This window comes from Mirounga angustirostris, unplaced genomic scaffold (assembly GCF_029215605.1).
Source record: "Mirounga angustirostris isolate CCGP_5_RB_7025 unplaced genomic scaffold, mMirAng1.0.hap1 SCAF_12, whole genome shotgun sequence".
NCBI classification, from domain to species: domain Eukaryota; kingdom Metazoa; phylum Chordata; class Mammalia; order Carnivora; family Phocidae; genus Mirounga; species Mirounga angustirostris.
In genome coordinates this window covers 74,964,575-74,984,984 of record NW_026991720.1, presented here as the reverse complement: position 1 = coordinate 74,984,984, position 20,410 = coordinate 74,964,575, and the positions used below count along the sequence as shown (strand labels likewise).

The following is a 20,410-nucleotide window of genomic DNA, read 5'->3' as shown; positions in this document are numbered from 1 at the left end:
GGTCAGGTCATGATCCTAGGGTCCTGGGATCGAATCCGCATTGGGCTCCCTGCTCAGCGGGGAGTCTGCTTCTCCCTCTGACCCTCCCTCCTCTCATGTGCTCTCTCTCTCTCTCATTCTCTCTCTCTCAAATAAAGTCTTAAAAAAAAAGAGTTCCTGTTTTGAAATAGTTCAAACATACAAAAAATGTAGATAAAATAATGTGATAGACACTCTTGTACTCACTACACAGAATCAACACAAATTTAATAGTTGTTTTTTTTTTTAAAGAAAAAGACATTATAGATTCAGTTGATGTTCCCCTGCCTTCCATTTCCTCATCCTTCTCAGGGGAAATCATTATCTTGCAATTAGTGTGCATCCTTCCTGGCTTTTTTATACTTGAACTACATAAATATTTATCCATAAACAATATATATTACTATTTTGTGTATTTTGTACATGCACATATTTGGTATCATATATATTCTTTTGCTACTTCTCAATACTGATTTTCAATTTCTTGTGCTGGTATAGGTAAAATAATTGAATTTTTTCCTTTTTATTGTTGTCTGGCTTTCTGTGTTATAAACTTACCATCATTTATTTCTTTTTATATTAATGTATTTATAGATTTTTTTCAAGTTTTCGCTCTTAAAAGCAGTGTTTGCCATTGATAGGGTTTCTGTGGGTCATATATTTTGATGTGAAATTGTTGATTCTTAGGGTTTGTGCATTTTCAACTTCAACATTATGTAGAGACATAATGCCAGATTATATAGTGATATACCAGTTTATACTCCACCGGCAGTGCATGAGAATTTCTCCATCTTCATAATCATTTGGAACCCTAAGGCTTAAAAACTTATAAACGTGGATGTGAATGGTGTCTAATTATTTTACTTTACATTTCCCTGATGACTAATGAGATTGAGCGCCTTTGGTGATCATATTTCTTCCTCTAAGTGGTCTATTTATATACTTCCCCCATTTTTCTATTGGGGTATTTGTCTTTTTCTTACTAATGTATGGCATTTTAAATATATTCTGGATCCTTTTCTATCATTGGTTATTGCAAATACTTTAAAAAATTATTATGGCTTAGCCATTCTCATGGTATCTTGTTGCAAAATTAACAATTTTTTTACGTTATGCATATCAGTTCGTTATGGTTCTTTGTGTATTACTTTACTACTGTAAAACCCACGATTTTTTAAGAACATGTCTTAATTATTAGTGAAATAAGTCCCTATATAGTTTTTTTTTTAAATTTTATTTATTTATTTGTCAGAGATAGAGAGCACAAGCAGGGGGAGTGGCAGAAAGAGAAGCAGGCCCCCTGCTCAGCAAGGAGCCCAGTGCGGGACCTGATCCCAGGACCCTGGGATCATGACCTGAGCTGAAGGCACACGCTTAACCAACTGAGCCATCCAGGTGTCCCATTCCCTATATAGTTTTTAAAAAAAGTATTATAGGATAGTGATTAAGAGTTGGAGGGCCTGGAATTAGGCTGCATGCTTTCAAAACCTGTCTTTGCCACCAGCTCACTGTGTGAACTTGGCACACATTTAACTTTTTACACCAATTAAGAATAGTACCTAGCTCATATGTTGTTGTGAGGATTAAAGGAGATAATACACATAAAGCTTGTGGCTGAACATTTGGCATATAGTAAGAGCTCAATAAATGTTAGCTCCTTTTTTTTTTTTTTTTTTTAGCTTCCATAATGATTATTTCTTGGTATGAAATCAGTGCCCAGTTTCCTGTGTACAAAAATCACTGGGTTTCTTGGATTGTTTCACGAGAGCTGTGGTTCCTTTCAGATGTTCCAGGAGGGTAGGACAGTTTGGACCCTGGTGGTAATGCTGGGTTCCAGCTTTGGCGTCATTGAATTCTTCCATGGAATTTAACAGAACAAGTTAATCTTGTTTCTTTTTTTTTTAAACTGAATTAAAGTTGACATAATGTTACCTTAGTTTCAGGTGTACAACATAGTGATTTCACAAGTCTATACACTACGCTGTGCTTACCCCAAGGGTAGCTAACATCTTGCAAGGGTAACTAACATCTGTCACCATACAAGGCTATTACAATATCATTGACTGTATTCTCTGTGCTGTGTAATTTTGTTTCCATAATATTAGTTCAGACATCAGGTGGGATTTGTTTTCTTAAAATTGAATGAGTAACAGTGCAGCCTCCTTACTTTGGGATGGGAGGCCTGAAGGGAAAGCAGGACACAGAGGCTAACAGGCAGTGGGATTAAAGGTCAGACTCTGGGTTCCTAAACCAGGCTGAGTGTTGGAATCTGTATATAGAACTGGATTAGAGGATAAGATGCTCTATTTTAATAGCTTGTTTTGTTTTCTTTTTAAAAAACATGTTTTACTTGAAGAGCCTCAGAAGGCAAAAATTAAACGAACAGACCATTGAGGAAGAAACAGCTCCCAAAATTTTATACAAAGTAGCAGTTTTTATAACAAAGTCCATTTTTCTTCTGTGAAAACTTTGCGTTTGCAATGCGTTTATGACAACAATCCTAATTTTTAATATAGTTTCTATACTTTATTTAAAAAAATTTTTTAAAGATTTTATTTATCTGAGAGAGAGAGAGACAGAACGCAAGCAGGGGGAGGAGCAGAGGGAGAAGGACGAGCAGACTCCGTGCTGAGCACAGAGCCTAATGTGGAGTTCAATCTCACCACCCTGAGATCATGAACTGAGCTGAAACCAAGAGTCGGATGGCTAACCAACAAAGCCACCCAGGCGCCCCTTCATACAGTTTTTAATAACAGCTTTGTTGAGATAGAATTCATGTACCATAAAATTCATGTACCTTTTAGCAGTGGCATTTAATACAACTTTTAGTCATTCTCAGTTCTCTTTTTTCTTATATTCTGGCTCTTCCCTTTTTATCATTCTGTTGTTTTGGGTCCCATTGTACATAAGCTGTGATCATAAGCCCCTTTGCTGAGTTTCTTGTTGAGATGACTCTGGCCAGCCTTAGACATAACCTTCAGCACAATGGAAGAACTTCCATTTTCCTTCAGTGGATTTCCATATTTAATAAATATTTTAACACTTAATCAATCAACCATGTGTTTCTCAATTTCCAACAGTTTTCAACAGTCTTTCCAGAATCTGTTATTTCAAAGATGATTGTGTTATTTCTCTTTCTCAAGAAATAATTAGGTTAGAAGAAGTCCGTATGCTTTTATTTTAGCATCATATGCTCACTGCAGAAAGTGTTCAGGGGGAGAAAAACTCCCAAGTGCAGATATTGTTGCCGGTGGTGGTAGCACGGTGTGTGTGTGTGTGTCTGTGTGTGTCTCTTTGTGTCTGTGTGTGTCTGTGTGTGTTTGTGTGTCTCTGTGTGTGTGCCTGTGTGTGTCTGTGTGTGTGTCTCTCTCTGTGTGTGTGTCCCTGTGTGTCTCTGTGTCTCTGTGTGTGTGTGTCTGTGTGTGTGTCTGTGTGTCTCTCTCTGTGTGTGTGCCTGTGTGTGTCTGTGTGTGTGTCTGTGTGTGTGTCTCTGTGTGTCTGTGTGTCTGTGTCTCTGTGTGTGTCTCTGTGTGTCTCTCTGTGTGTGTGTGTCTGTGTGTCTCTGTGTGTGTCTGTGTGTGTGTCTGTGTGTCTGTGTGTGTCTCTGTGTGTCTGTGTGTGTGTCTGTGTGTCTCTGTGTGTGTGTCTGTGTGTGTCTCTGTGTGTGTCTGTGTGTGTGTGTGTTTGTCTGTGTGGAGAGTCTTTGCAGACCGTCCCGTCTCCATGGGGCTTCGTTCTCACATTCTACTTGATGAGAGAAACAGCTACACTTGTCTCTGTACCTTCTAGCCCTGGTGCACTTGGGTATTTTAGTTATGTTTGAGCTATTAATCATGCCTTTTTATAGCTCCTGTTCTCTGCAGCGTGTTTTCACTAGAACTAGAGATTCTTGATCTCTCCTTTCGTCATCCTATCTTTGAATAATGAGGGAACAGAGAAGATTGCAAATATTTAATAGACTTTGATTTTTTTTCTTATGAAGTTTAAACTTGCCAGCTTTGCAATTAAAATTTTTCCATTGTTGTTGTTTTTTTTTTCTTTTCAGATTAAGGCTTAATAACGGGTTTGTGTGTGTGTGTAGATGAGAGAGAGAGAGAGAGAGGAAAAGAGAGATGGAATTATTTTGTGTGATTATATTTGTGAACTGACATTTAAAAAATTCACTCCATAAATATTGAGGGCCTACTACATGGCAAGCACTGTTCTGGGCCCTTGGGATACATCAGTTAATTTAAAAAAAAAAAACCTGATTTCCTTTTTCATGGGACTTATAGTCTAGCAGGTAGATAAACATATAAATGATAAATTATATGGTTTATTACAAGGTGGTGAGTACTATGGAAAAGGAGGAAAATACAGCATGGTAGTGGGGATTGGGAGTACAGGTGTGTGTGGGTATCATAGGTTGTAATTTTTATTTATTTTTTTAAACTTTTTTTTATAGATTTTATTTATTTATTTGAAGAGAGAGACACAGCGAGAGAGGGAACACAAGCAGGGGGAGTGGCAGAGGGAGAAGCAGGCTTCCCGCCAAGCAGGGAGCCCGATGCGGGGCTCGATCCCAGGACCGGGGATCACGACCTGAGCCGAAGGCAGACGCTTAATGACTGAGCCACCCAGGCGCCCTATAGGTTGTAATTTTTAATAGGGTAGTCCACTATGTCTCACAGAGAAGTGACATTGGGAAAAAACTGGAAGGAAGTGGAGAGTGAGCCAGGGATCTATATCAGGAAGAGCATTCCGGGATGAAAGAACAGCCAGTAGAATGACCCCAAGACTAGCGTGTCTGTTAATTATGAGTAACAGGGCTGTTACTCCAAAGATTTGTGTTGGAAGGTCTCATTGAAAACTGTACTGGGGTAAATATTTGGAATTATCCATGTGTCTGGCAGTATTTTCAGTTGTATCCTGTGTTCTGAAAGGATTGCATTTTCTCACCAAAGAAGACCATACAGATTACAGATATATCCCCCTCCACCTCCCCACAATATTACGCATTTGGATTCTTCTTTGCAAGACAATATTACTTCCATGCAGTTAAATGTATTTCTCTCTTATGTTTAAGTACATGCATGACTGTGGTTTTCTTTCTTTGCAGGATGTTTTATTCTGTGTGGTTGGTAGATATTTTTGGTGTTAGCCTGCCGTAACACTTACAAAGCAGTACATAATTTCTGCTGTGCCTAAGAGATGAGAGGCATGCTTCCAACCGATCTTTGAACATATCCTGTTTCACAAATGGAGGCAATAGGCCTAAATTGCATTAAGAGAGTTTTGTTAGCTATGTAAGAGGGAAAATAAGATGAGTCAGTATTGGAACAGACCACAAATAGGGGTTGAGTCACTATCTCAAGAACTTATAGAATAGGCTCAACAATCATTTTTTCAAAATAGTTTTTTTTCCTTTAACGATTTATTTATTTATTTATTTATTTATTTATTTATTTGAGAGAGAGAGAGAGAGAGAGAGCATGAGCAGGAGGAGAAGAGGGAGAGGGAGAGAATCTTAAGCAGACTCCGTGCTGAGTGTGGAGACCAACGAGGGGCTCAGTCTCACAACTATGAGATCATAACTGAGCTGAAACCAAGAGTTGGTTGTCTAACAGACTGCGCCACCCAGGGGCACCTCAAAATAGTTTTGAATAGATACTTTTTTCCTAATAGGTGGGAAATGAATCACTTAAGTCACTGAGTTTCCCTAAAACTCTAAGTCCCATTTTTCTCCCTCTGTCCTATAGGTAATGTGTATTTCTTTTTTTTTTTTTTAAAGATTTTATTTATTTATTTGAGACAGAGAGAATGAGAGAGACAGAGAGCACATGAGAGGGGGGAGGGTCAGAGGGAGAAGCAGGCTCCCCGCCGAGCAGGGAGCCTGATGCGGGACTCGATCCCGGGACTCCAGGATCATGACCTGAGCCGAAGGCAGTCGCTTAACCAACTGAGCCACCCAGGCGCCCTGTCCTATAGGTAATGTGTATTTCAAATCATGTAGCCAAATGACTACCACACTCACTAACAAATACTGGTTGAATAAATTGGGCGTGGAATACAGGTCAGAAATTTTCAAGGACCATCAGTGGAATGCACGTGCTAAGAAGAGTTGTACCCTCTTTAACAACGATAGTGTTTGTAACCACTAGAGAACTACAAGAAGCCAATAAAATAGTTTAAACTAAATGAAAGCAACCTTTATTATGGTTGTATTCCTGAGAGCTCCTTCCTGTTTTCAGCTAATTCCAATTTGCAAAATAACTTTTATTTATATTATTGTCAGAGAACAGTTGTCATGTTTATTTTAAATTCATAAGTGAGCACATACTTTGTGCCACGCAAAGTGCTAGGTGTTGGGAATACATGGGCAGTTGGCACAGAGAGTGGAGGGTGATGTAGCCGTAAGGCATGGACCTCAGAGAGGGACGGAGGAATTGTCATCTGGAAGGGACAATGGGGAGCTCGAGAACAATTTTGAGTCCTGGATGTAAAACAGAATTCGATTTACATGTACTCAGACTTGTGCTACCCATGTGGTACAATGATAGCATTGATGGAGCGAGACTGTTCTGTGCACCTTACGCATACTCAGTCTTCCCAGCAATCCTGAGGTTGGGACTGTTGTTCCCATTTACTCAATGGAGAAACTGAGGCACGTGGAGTTTAAGTAACTTGTGCAAGATCTTTAACTTGGGGAAGGGGTGGAGGTAGAATTTGAGACAGGAAATTTGGCTCTAGAATCTAGGGTCTTAGCTAGTACCCTCTGCAGCTTTTCATAAGAAACTGCACACAGTTTTAAAACAGAGGGAAACTCTTGGGGCGCCTGGGTGGCTTAGTTATTAAATGTCTGCCTTCGGCTCAGGTCATGATCCCGGAGTCCTGGGATTGAGCCCCACATCGGGCTCCCTGCTCGGCGGGAAGCCTGCTTCTCCCTCTCCCACTCCCCCTGCTTGTGTTCCTGTTCTATCTGTCTCTCTGTCAAATAAAAAAATAAAATCTTAAAAGAAAAAAAAAAAAACAGAGGGAAACTCTTTAGGATAAAACACGTTAGCGCTGGATTATTCCCTTATATAGTAGTAAAGTATCCTTGCAGACAATTAAAATCTGTGGACAGAGACTGTATTTCCTCCGAGTCTTCTGTGATTCTCCTGCAGTTCCCTGCCCATGGAAGGGTTCAGGAGGTGGTGGTGGTATGGAGATGGTAGACCCATGCAGGGAAGGCCAGAGACAGAGAAAGGGGATGGCTCGGTGGCAGTTCTCTGAGGATGCTGATATGGGGAACATTTGCTTCATTTGCTTCCGAGCAACAACCATTAAAAAAACTATCATAAAATGGATAGAAAGGCCGTGCCCAGGCTGTTTCCTTTGTAAAAGAGAATCAAGATGTCTTGCAGGAATCCTTTCTTTAACTCAGCATGTCAAATGCACGAAGCCCTCATTAGGCTCTAATTTGTGCTCAGTAGAGGCAACAGCTAGAGAGTTTGTTCAGCTTCGTATCAAAACACATCCGCAGCATAGAGACCCAGGTCATTTATGGAACATCAAAAACCATCCAGTGCCCCTCCATGTGTGCTCCTTTGTTAAGGCCAAGAGTTTAAACAGAGGGAAGAGAAAATGGCTGTGCTCTAGCTGGTGGCTCCCCAGCTCTACCAGCCCACCCTAAGGAGGCCATGGCTGCTTGTAACTCTACTTCCTTATACTTTCTGTTTCTTACAGAGAGAGAGTCACGTTCTACCATGCCTTTTTTTTTTTTTTTTAAGATTTTGTTTATTTATTTGACAGAGTGAGAGCACAAGCAGGTGGAATAGCAGGCAGAGAGAGAGGGAGAAGCAGGCTCTGCGCTGAGCAGGGAGCCTGATGCGGGGCTTGATCCCAGGACCCTGGGATCATGACCCGAGCCAAAGGCAGACGCTTAACCAACTGAGCCACTCATGCCTTTGATATGAAGTTGTTTCTAGCAAGGGCCAAGTGTATGCCAGTGAAGAAAAGAGTGGTGGGACTAAGAATTTTATTTCTTTTTATATTTAGACACAAAGTCATAAAAATAATTGGAAATCTCCAATATTATGTTGTGTTGTTTTTTTTTCTTGCATGAATTTATGTTTCAGGGCCAAAGGATACTTTACACTTGATTTTGACTTTATATCATTAGACACCATTCGCTTGTCCTAGTCTCGAAGACCCTTTAGTGATGACCTGTGTCCTATCTCCCTCTTGTAGGGCAGCAGGTATTCCTTTTATTCAGGCTTCTTGGAGTCAGACTCACCAGCTTATACACTTTGCTTGTATCTAGTAGTAATTACTTTCTAGGTTACAGTTGGCTACAAACTTTCCTTGCCATGACTTATACACACATGCACAGAAATGCATATGCAAGCCTTATTGGATGTACAGTGGATAATAGGACTTGATTGGTTGAGCTCTTCTTTCTCTCCTAATAACAGTATCTTTTAGAATTTCTTGCTTTCAGAGATTGTTTACAGTCAATATATTTATAGAAGGCATTTCACTTTTCTAGGGAAAGTGTTTAGTGCTAAAGATTAGGTGACAAGAATGATCTATTTATTGCTAGGGCTAATAGTGACTGGCTCCAATGAATGAAAAAAGTACAAGTAAAATTTCTGGAGTTTCTTTCATTACCCTTCTTCAACAGAATAATTTCATTATTTTGTTACCTCTTTGATTTTTCCTAGTAACATGTTTGAAAAATTGTACTTACTTAATTTCTTTAGATTTTGATGCTTTTGAAGTTAGCATCCCAGAAAGACTATAGACTAGATACATGTAAGGCAGCACACATAACAAAACTTTTCTTATGGGGTATTTGTGTTTTCTCTCAAACATGCATCATGGATGGATTCTGAAAGTTTTCCTGTAACGTAAGGGCAAGGAGTTATTCTTCAAAGCAGCTTGGAGACGTCAGCTGGTAGTATGTGGAAAGCCCTTTGGTTTAAGAATCTGGGGGGTAGGGACGCCTGGGTGGCTCAGTCTGTTAAGCGTCTGCCTTCGGCCCAGGTCATGATCCCAGGGTCCTGGGATCGAGTCCCACATCGGGCTCCTTGCTCAGCAGGGAAGCCTGCTTCTCCCTCTCCCACTCCCCCTGCTTGTGTTCCCTCTCTTGCTGTGTCTCTCTCTGTCAAATAAATAAAATCTTTAAAAAAAAAAAAAAGAATCTGGGGGGTAGACTCATGTCATACTGAATCTTTGAAACAGCTTCTTGCTGTGTTCTAACCTATGTGTGCCTGGGAAAATTCCATGGTTTTGAGACATGGTTTCCTCCAAGATGGCTGGTAATGTTTTCTTTTTCTCTCTCTCGTACAAATTTGCATTTCTTCCTTTCCTTCCTAGTTGTGTTCAGATAGCTACTTTGTTCTTCATATCAATCTTCATTCTAGCTACTTGAGAAACAAACAAACAAAAAAGAAATATTTTTGCAGGGGTTCTTGTCTCTGGAATTCTCTCATTTGGTGTCCTAATGAAGAAAGCCCTTGGTGGGTGACTGTCAGGTTGTAGATGAAAAACATCTTTTGGGGCGCCTGGGTGGCTCAGTCGTTAAGCGTCTGCCTTCGGCTCAGGTCATGATCCCAGGGTCCTGGGATCCCAGGGTCCTGGGATCGAGCCCCGCATTGGGCTCCCTGTTCCGCGGGAAGCCTGCTTCTCCCTCTCCCACTCCCCCTGCTGTGTTCCTGCTCTCACTCTCTCTCTCTCTGTCAAATAAATAAATAAAATCTTTAAAAAAACAAAACAAAACATCTTTTGAATATCTTTGCCATTAGAAACTTACTGCCTGTTTTTTTTTTTCTTCTTTTAAGTGCGAGCTTTATTCTTGCAATATTTTACTGGATTATTTCTTCACCATGTTCTTAGAAAATTTGTGTACAGTTGAGATATGTTAGGAAGTTAGAAATCTGGTTCTCTTGAAGTTTAGTATATGTATGTATAAGTTTATGTTTATGTGTAAGCAGAAAGCCCTCCAGTTTTAGTCTTTAGTTCTAGGAGAGAAAAATCCTTTTTATCCCATGTGAATTTGCTTCCCAAGGAAAATGCTATGGAATTCCTATGTGCCAGCTGTTCATCATGGGATTTTGTTCAGTGTTATTTCTGATTTTTCTTTCCTTGAATGCTTGGAGCTAGCCCTTTAGTGGAAATGAGTCATAGCTCTCGGACATCTCTAATATCTTTGTAAAAAAGATGAAATTAAGCAAGCAAGCAAGCAAACAAAAGTCCATTGACATGCCAGCACTGAGTGAAGTGAATCTTGATGTGAAGAACTCACCATTCTTAATTTTATTCTTTGGACTTGGCCTGTTTCCGATGTTGCCTCCAGGAGAGACTGTGACCCAGCTGGCAAGAGACAACCCTTATTTCAAGGCCTGCTTTTAAAATGATCTGACTTAGAGCCGAACTGACTAGTTACTCTTTTTTTTTTTTTTAAAGATTTTTTATTTATTTATTTGAGAGAGAGAATGAGAGAGAGAGAACATGAGAAGGGGAAGGTCAGAGAGAGAAGCAGACTCCCTGCCGAGCAGGGAGCCCGATGCGGGACTCGATCCAGGGACTCCAGGATCATGACCTGAGCCGAAGGCAGTCGCTTAACCAACTGAGCCACCCAGGCACCCCCTAGTTACTCTTTTGATAATGTAATAGCTTAACTGTTTACTGATTTTCCCTCCTCTGCTCTTTTTACCTTTTACTTAGCTTGCAGTAGTTCTTTGTAACAAGCTTTTATAGACTTTCACCATAAACAACAATTTGAAAGTGTTTTTCTCACAGCATTCTATAATTAATACTCTTTTCAGTTCACATTTGGGGGAAAGCAAGATAAAGTCTAGGAAGGTTTCATAACTCACTCTTAAATATCGAGTCACTAGTGAGGCCAGGAAGACCTGCCATCTTTCTCCCCAGCTTTTTTGCAGTAAGGAAGAGTATCCTTTTCCAGGGCTGATTCATCTTTTGTCTGCTGATTTTGTTGCAACCAAACGTTGGGGGTCCTTGCACTCAGATTTAATTACAGCTCAATAACACTACATATTATATTGTTCTCAGGCTACTAAAGATCTTAAAGGCCTGCTCTGACTTCAGAATTATACGAGTAAGCGTTTCTTGTTCAGGCTTTAAATGAAGGCCTAGTAATGGGCGGTTAATGGCCAAGATGATGGAGAGACCGATTTATCAGAAGATAGCTGGAGCATAAATAGGTAATGAGGCTGCCTGACTTCCTGAATGAAGATGAGACCATCAGAGCTGGTGCCTGATAGCACAGTCTCTCTGCCTCTAGTTGTGGGAGCAGGGGCCCCTGGAGAGAAGGACCCTTGGCCACCAGGGAATCACAGCCTTTAGGGCTTCCAGTGCCACCAGAACTGGAAGCATCAGCCAGGCAAATTCAGAGAATGCTTGTCAAGAACTCATTAAAGAAAGTCTTTTTTCTTTTTTTTTTTTCCTTTTTGTGATGTATACGGCTTCACCTAGAGGTTCCTAGGTGCAGAGATTTATATGGCATAATATCTGCCCTTGGGTCATCCATCCCAAAACAAGGGTATGTCCCATTGATTGAACATGTTTGCCTCAACTGTAAAATTTTTCACATCAGGGCGCCTGGGTGGCTCAGTTGGTTAAGCGACTGCCTTCGGCTCAGGTCCTGATCCTGGAGTCCCGGGATCGAGTCCCGCATCGGGCTCCCTGCTCGGCAGGGAGCCTGCTTCTCCCTCTGACCCTCCCCCGTCTCATGCTCTCTCTCTCTATCTCATTCTCTCTCTCAAATAAATAAATAAATAAAAATAAAATAAAATTTTTCACATCAAATAAAGTCAATGCAAGAACTGGCATTTGAGTTGGAGAGCAAGTTCAACTAAAGGGGAAAACCATGGGAACTGGTTACGCGTTAGGCTCACACATGTTAGCTCTGCAAAGAATTCCACTTCATGGAATTATTTTCCTATCTTAACCCCCTAGCCAGGGGAACACTATCCTGCTGATGTGGCCCCAACAAATTGTAGAATGAGGAATCTTAGTGTTAATAGATGTGTCTCTTTGAGCTCTTTTATCAGAAGTTCACATAAGGCTGTGGAGTAATTACAGTGAGATTATGGTGATTTTTCAATTGGCCTTTTCTGTTATAGAAAAAAAAGGGATAATATATGCAAGTGATTATTGGTATTTTGTTTTTTCCTGAGCTCAGATGTACACTTGTATTTTTTTTTTTTTAACTACCTTGAAGCAGTCAAAGAGCAAAGAAGTATTTAGGATGCAGAAAAGCTAAAGATTCTGTTACATGCATTAAAGACTTCTTTCTAATAATGTTAATTACTTTCACAGTTACTGGGTTACACAATACCATTTGACTGGTAGTACTCCCATCCATTGGTATTCATTGATTCATTATTCAAGTTGGGCTTAACTAAAAACCCAAACTTCCTTGTCTTTCTCTCTGTATCAAAGTTCTGATTCTCCCATGAAAGTTTTAGTGTCAACTTAGCTTTAAAAAAATGGTTATGAATAACGCAGTCTTGAAAAGTTCATTAGTACTTATTTGATCTTTGGGATATGTAGGTTGGCCCTGGTTCATGGGCTCTAGGAGATGCAAGGAGAAAAAGGCTGCCAGGAGGCAAAATGCACAGGAGCATGGAGTTATGTGAGCTTCACATTTAAATTTCAGCTGTTACCCATGAATAATAAATAGGCCTCAATCTGGGAATTTATAGCAGGTTCTTCTGGTCCTAAAATTCTGTGACTCATTTTTGAAATTTGAAATTAAAATTATCCTTACATAATTTTATTCATTTATTAAGTTTTCTTGCCATCTGGATAGTTATTTTATATCTTTCCATGTTTTTCCCTCAGTCTTCTGTTTCACAGCTCCTTTTGATGTCAGCCTCAGTCCTTAAAACACACGCATACGCTCACACACTTTACCATGTCTGTGTAACTTTTTTTCATTAAAAGATGGATTTCCATGTCTACTTTAAACTAATTCTTAATTTCTTAGGTTTTAATCAAATTGGCCTCAGAACATGTGCTCTCTGTCAGATGTGATAACGCTGTTGACTTTTCTGGGGAAAACAGAGTTCTAAACATTGTTTTTCATCGTTTAATTTTCTTTTCATATGCTTTAAAAATGCTCTTTAGAGCATTTTAATGACTCTAAAAATGTTCCTATTATAATAATTACTCCTAAGAACTCAGTAAAACCTGCAAGCACCTCCAAGGTGCAGAACGAAAGCTGGGATGAAGTGTGCTGTGAACAGCCTCTTCTACCAAGTAGTGTGACTTTGCAAATGACATTTGCCCACAATGGCCTGTTTCCTTATTTGTAAAATAAAGATGTTGTATTATATGAGCTTTAAGAGTTTTCTCCATATTATTGTATGATACTGAAACGTTTGATTAATAGTTTTCAAAATCGCAAATCTTTTTTTTTTTTTAAGATTTTATCTATTTATTTGAGAGAGAGTGAGAGAGAGAGAGAACACAAGCGTGGTAAAGGGCAGAGGGAGAAGCAGACTCCTCACAGAGCAGGGAGCCCGAAGCAGGGCTCGATTCCCAGACTCCATGATCATGACCTGAGCTGAAGGCAGATGCACCGACTGAGCTACCCAGGCACCCCAAAATCGCAAATCATTTTTATGTAGTAATTTGAAAGAATGCATTTCTGCAAAATTACGCTTTTTACATATCTCTGAGAGCCATTACTACCTTTTAACATTCAAATGAAAGTTAATAAGTATTAGAATTTTTGTTTGGCAATATATGTTAGCATACCCGCCCCCCAAAAGAGGAAAACCCTGATATTATACTAGTTCTCTCTTCTCAAACATTTCCTTTTCCTTTGAACTAAAAAGGCAGGGTCTAAGATTAACTTTCTGAGAACCATCCTGGCTCCCATTGATGGTGTTGGCTAAGAAGCTAGATTGTTAATATAGCGTGAAGTCAGGTAAATTCTACTTAATTGTTTCTCCAAGATAACCTAAAGATGTAAATATGTTTGTTCTCTTTGGCCTGCTTTTTTTAAAAAATTTTTTTATTGTTATGTTAATCCCCATACATTACATCATTAGTTTTAGATGTAGTGTTCCTTGATTCATTGTTTGTGCATAACACCCAGTGCTCCATGCAGAATGTGCCCTCCTCAATACCCATCACCAGGCTAACCCATCCTCCCACCCACTCCCCTCTAGAACCCTCAGTTTGTTTGTCAGAGTTCTTTGGCCTGCTTTTTAAGTCAAACATGGGGAAGGCAGACTCTGGAAAGAGAGAAGGCCACACAGAATGCAAGGAAACCATGCTAACATTTATTTTAGTGGTCACCATGGCAAGTTTGGTTTGGCTGGGCAGCCTTGTGTTTGGAGTTTGATCCTTGTGCCATCGTGGATGTCTGAGCTACAGCTGTGAGCGCCTTGGTTTTAACCGATCCACGGAGGAGGATGACATTGAACCACTGGTGAAATCAGCTCTTTATGGGAGCTGCTTTTCTAAACGTTGAGGAATAATGCCAGCAAGGCAGTATTGGTTTCCTATTGCTGCTGTAATAATTACCAAACACTTAATATTATAAAACAACAAAAATTAATTTTCTTACAGTTCTGGAGATTAGAAGCCTGGAGTGGGTTTTACAAAGCTAAGATGCAGGTGTTGGCAATACTGTGTTCCTCTAGGGGAGAGTTGTTCCTTGCCTTTTCCAGTATCTAGAGGCTTCCAGTATTCACTGGCATATGGCTTTTGCCTCACCTTATTCTAATTTCTATTTCCATTATCACATCTCCTTCTCTGACTCTGACCCTTCTAAGACTCTGGTCTTATAAATTGGCCCCCCCTGGATAACCCGGGATAGTCTCTCCATCTCAAGATCCTTAAATTCATCACATATGCGAATTCCCTTTTGCTATGTAAGGTAACATGTTCATAGGTCCCGGGGATTAGAGTGTGGGCATCTGTAGGGTCATTATTCTATCTACTACAGATTCCTTTTAGTCATTCATGTGTCACCTAGATGCCAGTTCCTTCCAAAGCCTTCCAGGACCACCTAGAATCCCATCCACCCTGGTCACCTGTTCACCTTGTTTAATTAAATCTGGGAATAGTGTATTTATTTTCTCAGTTTATTTTTTATTGTTCATCTTCTGTCATTTTATTTGTCACTTTCTGTCTCCTTCCCCTAGAAAATAAGCTCCACTAACAGAGAAACATGGTCTATTTTCTTCACCAAATCAGAATAGTTCCCAGCACTTGCTAGACTCTCAGAAGGTATTTGTTGAGTGAATCACTCTGTATACAGACTAAGGAAGCTTGCTTTAGATTAAAACAAAATTAATATACTGTTGTTCCTATTACTATCAATAATGCAAACGTTTTTTACTAAACAGCAGTTAAACATTGCTGTCAGTAGATTTGAATTTAAGTAATGCGTTTCTCTTTGGGACACATGGGAGATCAATAAAATAAGATACTAGATGTTTTAAACTGAAGCTGCAGGAAACACAAAACGTAAGAATTAGATGAAATTAATATAAACAGTAAGTATCTTGCTGAAAAAGAACGGTAATGTTATCTTAATCCCTACACTGAATCAGGATACCATGATGAATAACATGGGGCCTCTGCCCCGTTCACCCCTGTTAAGTACCAAGAAAGAATGGAGAGAAGAGAGGTTTTAATGGAGACATCAGTGCTGGGAAGCAGCGCTATCGTCAGGCTGTTCCAAAACATGGTTGTTAGCACTTCTGGAAACTCAGAAAGCTTTTAGACAAAAGTAAAGACATTGTCCACTGACGTGGCATTAAGAACAACCTTGATGGGGCTCCTGGGTGGCTCAGTTGGTTGAGCGACTGCCTTCGGCTCAGGTCATGATCCTGGAGTCCCGGGATCGAGTCCCGCATCGGGCTCCCTGCTCAGCGGGGAGTCTGCTTCTCCCTCTGACCCTCCCCCCTCTCATGCTCTCTATCTCATTCTCTCTCTCAAATAAACAAATAAAATCTTTAAAAAAAAAAAAAAAACAACCTCGATGGAAGGAGTGCACTTCTGTAAGCAGGTAATTTATAGCTGTTCCGTTGTTGTTCGTTTATGTATCCAGGTGACTGATAAAATGAGTCAATCAGGAAATACTGAGTCCCTGATGCTGGTCAGTCCTGAGGCCCTCGTATCATAGTGAACAGTATTGAGGAGGAGGAGAGAAGGAGGTTGGAAAAGACTGGGAAGACTTCAAGGAAGAGGAGTGTTTAGACTGAACTGTGTCTCCTCCAAAATTCCTGTGTTGAAGCGCTAACCCCTGCTGTGACTCGAGATAAGGCCTTTACAGCTGTAACTGAGGTTAAATGAGGTCATTAGGGTGGGCCAGGTATAGAGAAAAGGCCACGTGAGGACAGTGAAAAGCCAAGGAGAGCGGTCCCAGGAGAGTCCAAATCTGCCTACCCCTTGATCTTGTAGTTCCAGCCTCCAGCCTTACTATGAGAAAGTAAGTTTCAGTTGTTGAAGCTCCTAGTCTGTGGTACTTTGTTAGGACAGCCCTAAGAGGTTGATACAAAGAGGAGCTTGAGCTACATCTTGAAGGATGGATAGGGGCCATTTCTTGGAAGTGGCCTTGGTGAAAATCCCTATCCAAGGGTCTGGTTCAGAAAGGCACTCCACAGAAGTGATGAATGAAAGCCACAAAAAAAGTTGGAATGCGGGCGCCTGGGTGGCTCAGTTGGTTAGGCGACTGCCTTCGGCTCAGGTCATGATCCTGGAATCCCTGGATCGAGTCCCGCATCGGGCTCCCTGCTCGGCGGGGAGCCTGCTTCTCCCTCTGACCCTTCCCCCTCTCATGTGCTCTCTGTCTCTCTCATTCTCTCTGTCTCAAATAAATAAATAAAATCTTAAAAAAAAAAAAAAAAAGTTGGAATGCACCGAGCTTGATGAATTAAAGAGAAGGGAGAACTGACCACGGGTAGGGTACGGGTGGGGCCTTGGGGACTTGGGTACCATTCTGTCTGGGGTGGGGAGAGGTGTCTGTGGAGGATCTTGATATCCAGGGAGAGAAAGTTTGTATTGGTACAGTAGAAAATCTGGGGCTTGGGGCGCCTGGGTGGCTCAGTCGTTAAGCGTCTGCCTTCGGCTCAGGTCGTTATCTCAGGGTCCTGGGATCGAGCCCCGCATCGGGCTCCCTGCTCAGTGGGAAGCCTGCTTCTCCCTCTCCCACTCCCCCTGCCTGTGTTCCCTCTCTTGCTGTGTCTCTCTCTTCAAATAAATAAATAAAATCTTTAAAAAAAAAAAAAAAAGAAAATCTGGGGCTTACATCTGGGTTTTGGTGAAGAGTCCGTTTTAGATCAGGGAGAATATGATCTGTGGCAGATACGGGAATGAAGAGTAAGGTATGGCTTCAAAAATTATAAAAAGGAAAAAAAGCCAGAGTTTGGTGATAGCCTGGTGTTACCTGGGAAGAACCAGGAGTTGAAGTTGAATGGTTAAAGAAATAATGAGGCTGCAAGGTATCCAAATAGTTCTTCATTCTTGGGGTTCCATGGGGACTGGAATGTGCTAGCACCTGAGGTATGACATTCTCTTACCCCTACTTCTTTCAAATACTTTAAAGATAAGAATTGTTTTTTCTTTCCAAAAAGCTTTATTGTTATTAATTAAGCTCTCTCTCTCTCCTTTCACCTAGTACCATAGACTTACTATGTGTGAAAATCCCAGGGATGATTGAGGTGTCCATTAATGGCCCTCAGAATCCTAGGATGTTTCTTTTTCTTAAGATGTGCTGGTTCTCTGGGAACAGTAACATCATCTGCCTCACATACTACTTAAATATGGTTGCTCAGATGGTTTTTATCTATAAAATAGATAATAGATAAATAGATTCTTTTATTCTCACTGTTGGAATTATACATGTTTATTTTAGAAATTTTGGATACTAGAGAAACATAAACAAAAAACTTAATTCATGGTCCTACTGCTTAGCTAGAGCTACAGTTAATATTTGGAGAATCAAACAGAATAAATGGTTTTGTTTCCTTCTCTTCAGTTAATGCACATGATTATTCAATATGTTAGTATTAGTGTTATTGGTAACATTACATTTTTTTTTAGAGTCCCTTGTGATTTTTCTCTGGGAGTTCCTAGAATAGCATAAGAAATAGTGATTTTTTTTTTCCCCAAACAAATTTTCATAGGCGATATTTTCAGTAGATAGCAGAGATTCAGTTTTGCTCTAGGAAGATGTGGAAACCTCTATAAAATTATGTTTGGCAAATTAGAACTGAAATATTAATTTTAAAGGATATTTCAGGTAGGATGAAAATTTTTTTTTGTGGAGGTTTAGATATCTTCCTTGTTAGTATTTTACTCTTGAATTGAACATATTTTTCCCTCTTTTTTAATGTACAAAGTTTAATTTTAAAGGAGCCAGTCATTTAATATAGAGTAAAATGAATGAAGTATAGTCTTCTTGGAAATGAACTGTTTAGCCATTTGAGATAAACCAGAAAGGTAACCTCTTGGGTGAGGTGGTGCTTTACTTCAGATTGGTGAATGCTTGGCTTATAAAAAGGTGTGGATTTTACTTTTTTAAATTTAATCTCCATGTTGAATCGGTTTTCTAATTTATAATATTATAAACCTTTCTGAATCATCATAAGAAATGCTTATTGTCTGATTGCAGTGGCTGAATAATAAGTACCTTTTATCTTTTTGATATTGCAGTTGACTCATGTTGACCAGGCAAGCTTCCAGGTTGATGCCTTTGGAACATCCTTTATTCTTGACGTCGTGCTAAACCAGTAAGTCTTGGTTGAGCTGTACTTCATTTTGTCAGATACCATTCAATCCACTTTTATAAGCTTTTGTAAGGTTTTGTTTTCTTACTATATTTTACTTCATCTTCCCCTATCTGTTAAATGACTACATTTAAAACTTTTATATCTATTGATTGTAAGTTATAAAGTCTAGCAAATAACAGGAAATGGATATCCATTTGAAATTGAACAGCTGTAACAGATTTAAGAAGGTAATGTGGAGGGCAAGACTTACTCTAATATTTTGCATAAGAATATATCTGACCTAAGTTCCTATGAATGCAGTTAATTGTGAAAATAATATTTTGGGTATTAAAATGTCTTTCTTAAGAACAGCAGAAAAGAGTTACCCTTTTTGCTCAATGATTCAGAGGGTTAGCTGCATGATGTGTGACCCCTAATAATGGCATTAGATGCATTGATTTGGGACTCAGTTTTTTTGAAATTTAGGGTACTGTGATTATTCTGTAAATATGATGTAATTTTGGAAATTCTGTTTTTCAGTTTTGTTAGCCACGCTTCAAGTGTTCATTAGCCATGTATGGCTAGTGGTTACCTTATGGGACAAGGCAGAACATTTCCATCACTGCAAAAGGTTCTGTTGAGCAGTATTGGTTTAGATTTCTTTTGGGGAATGGGCACATATGAACAGATTATTGAGCTGGGTCAGTTAGTATTTGGAAGGAGAATTCACATCTTCCTTTTAGATTCCAGGTCATGTCCAATGGATTAATTTAATAATTAGTCTTACTAGTATCCTAGTTTTTATGGAATTTATTTACAAAGTGTTATAATTCCATTTGTGTTATGTTAATGTTTAAGCCATGTATTAGTTCATTTTTTATTTAGTTTTTACATTTTATGTATTTATTTGAGAGAGTGGGGGAGGGGCAGACGGAGAGGGAGAGGCAGAGAATCTCAAGCAGGAGATACTCTGAGCATAGAGCACAGAGCCCATGCAGGATTCGATCTCACAGCCCAGATATCATGACCTGAGCCAAAACCAAGAGTCAGTCGCTTAACTGAAACTATTAAAAACTATTTTTTAATTAAGCTGTCTCATAGATACCTTTTATAAGTATTTCTCCCCTCTCCTCACATTTTTGTAGTTCACAATTTAAATGCTGAAACGCATTGTTTTAGGTGGAAACTATTTGGGTGATCCATTAATAGGAGTTGTTTGTTCTTTGATCATGTGTATTTTAAAAATGTAACATAAATTTTAAAAAATGTAACATAGGGGCACCTGGGTGGCTAAATTCTTTGGGTGGCCTACTCTTGATTTTGGCTCTGGTCATGATCTTGGAGTCATGGGATTGAGCCCCACATAGGGCTCCATGCTTGGTGGGGAGTCAGCTTGGAGTTCTTTCTCTCCTTCTCCCTCTGCCCCTCCCCCAGCTCATGCATGCATGCACACACTCTCTGTCTCTCTCTAAAATAGATAAATAAGGGCGCCTGGGTGGCTCAGATGGTTAAGCGTCTGCCTTCGGCTCAGGTCATGATCCCAGGGTCCTGGGATCGAGTCCTGCATCGGGCTTCCCGCTCCTTGGGAGCCTGCTTCTCCCTCTGTTTCTCTCTGTCTCTCATGAATAAATAAATAAAATCTTTAAAAAAAAAAATAGATAAATAAATCTTTA

At 39.8% G+C, this 20,410-nt stretch overlaps 1 protein-coding gene across 16 annotated transcripts in view; it reads left to right on the top strand.

Annotated features, from left to right (window-relative positions):
• Nucleotides 1–20,410, top strand: part of ADAM22 (ADAM metallopeptidase domain 22) — a 227,712-nt gene that overhangs the window by 16,289 nt on the left and 191,013 nt on the right. For all 16 annotated transcript variants that reach the window (XM_064575313.1, XM_064575312.1, XM_064575306.1 and 13 more), the window contains exon 3: nucleotides 18,682–18,758. In XM_064575313.1, coding sequence (XP_064431383.1) covers nucleotides 18,682–18,758 — 77 coding nt within the window. The remainder of the gene's footprint in view (nucleotides 1–18,681; nucleotides 18,759–20,410) is intronic.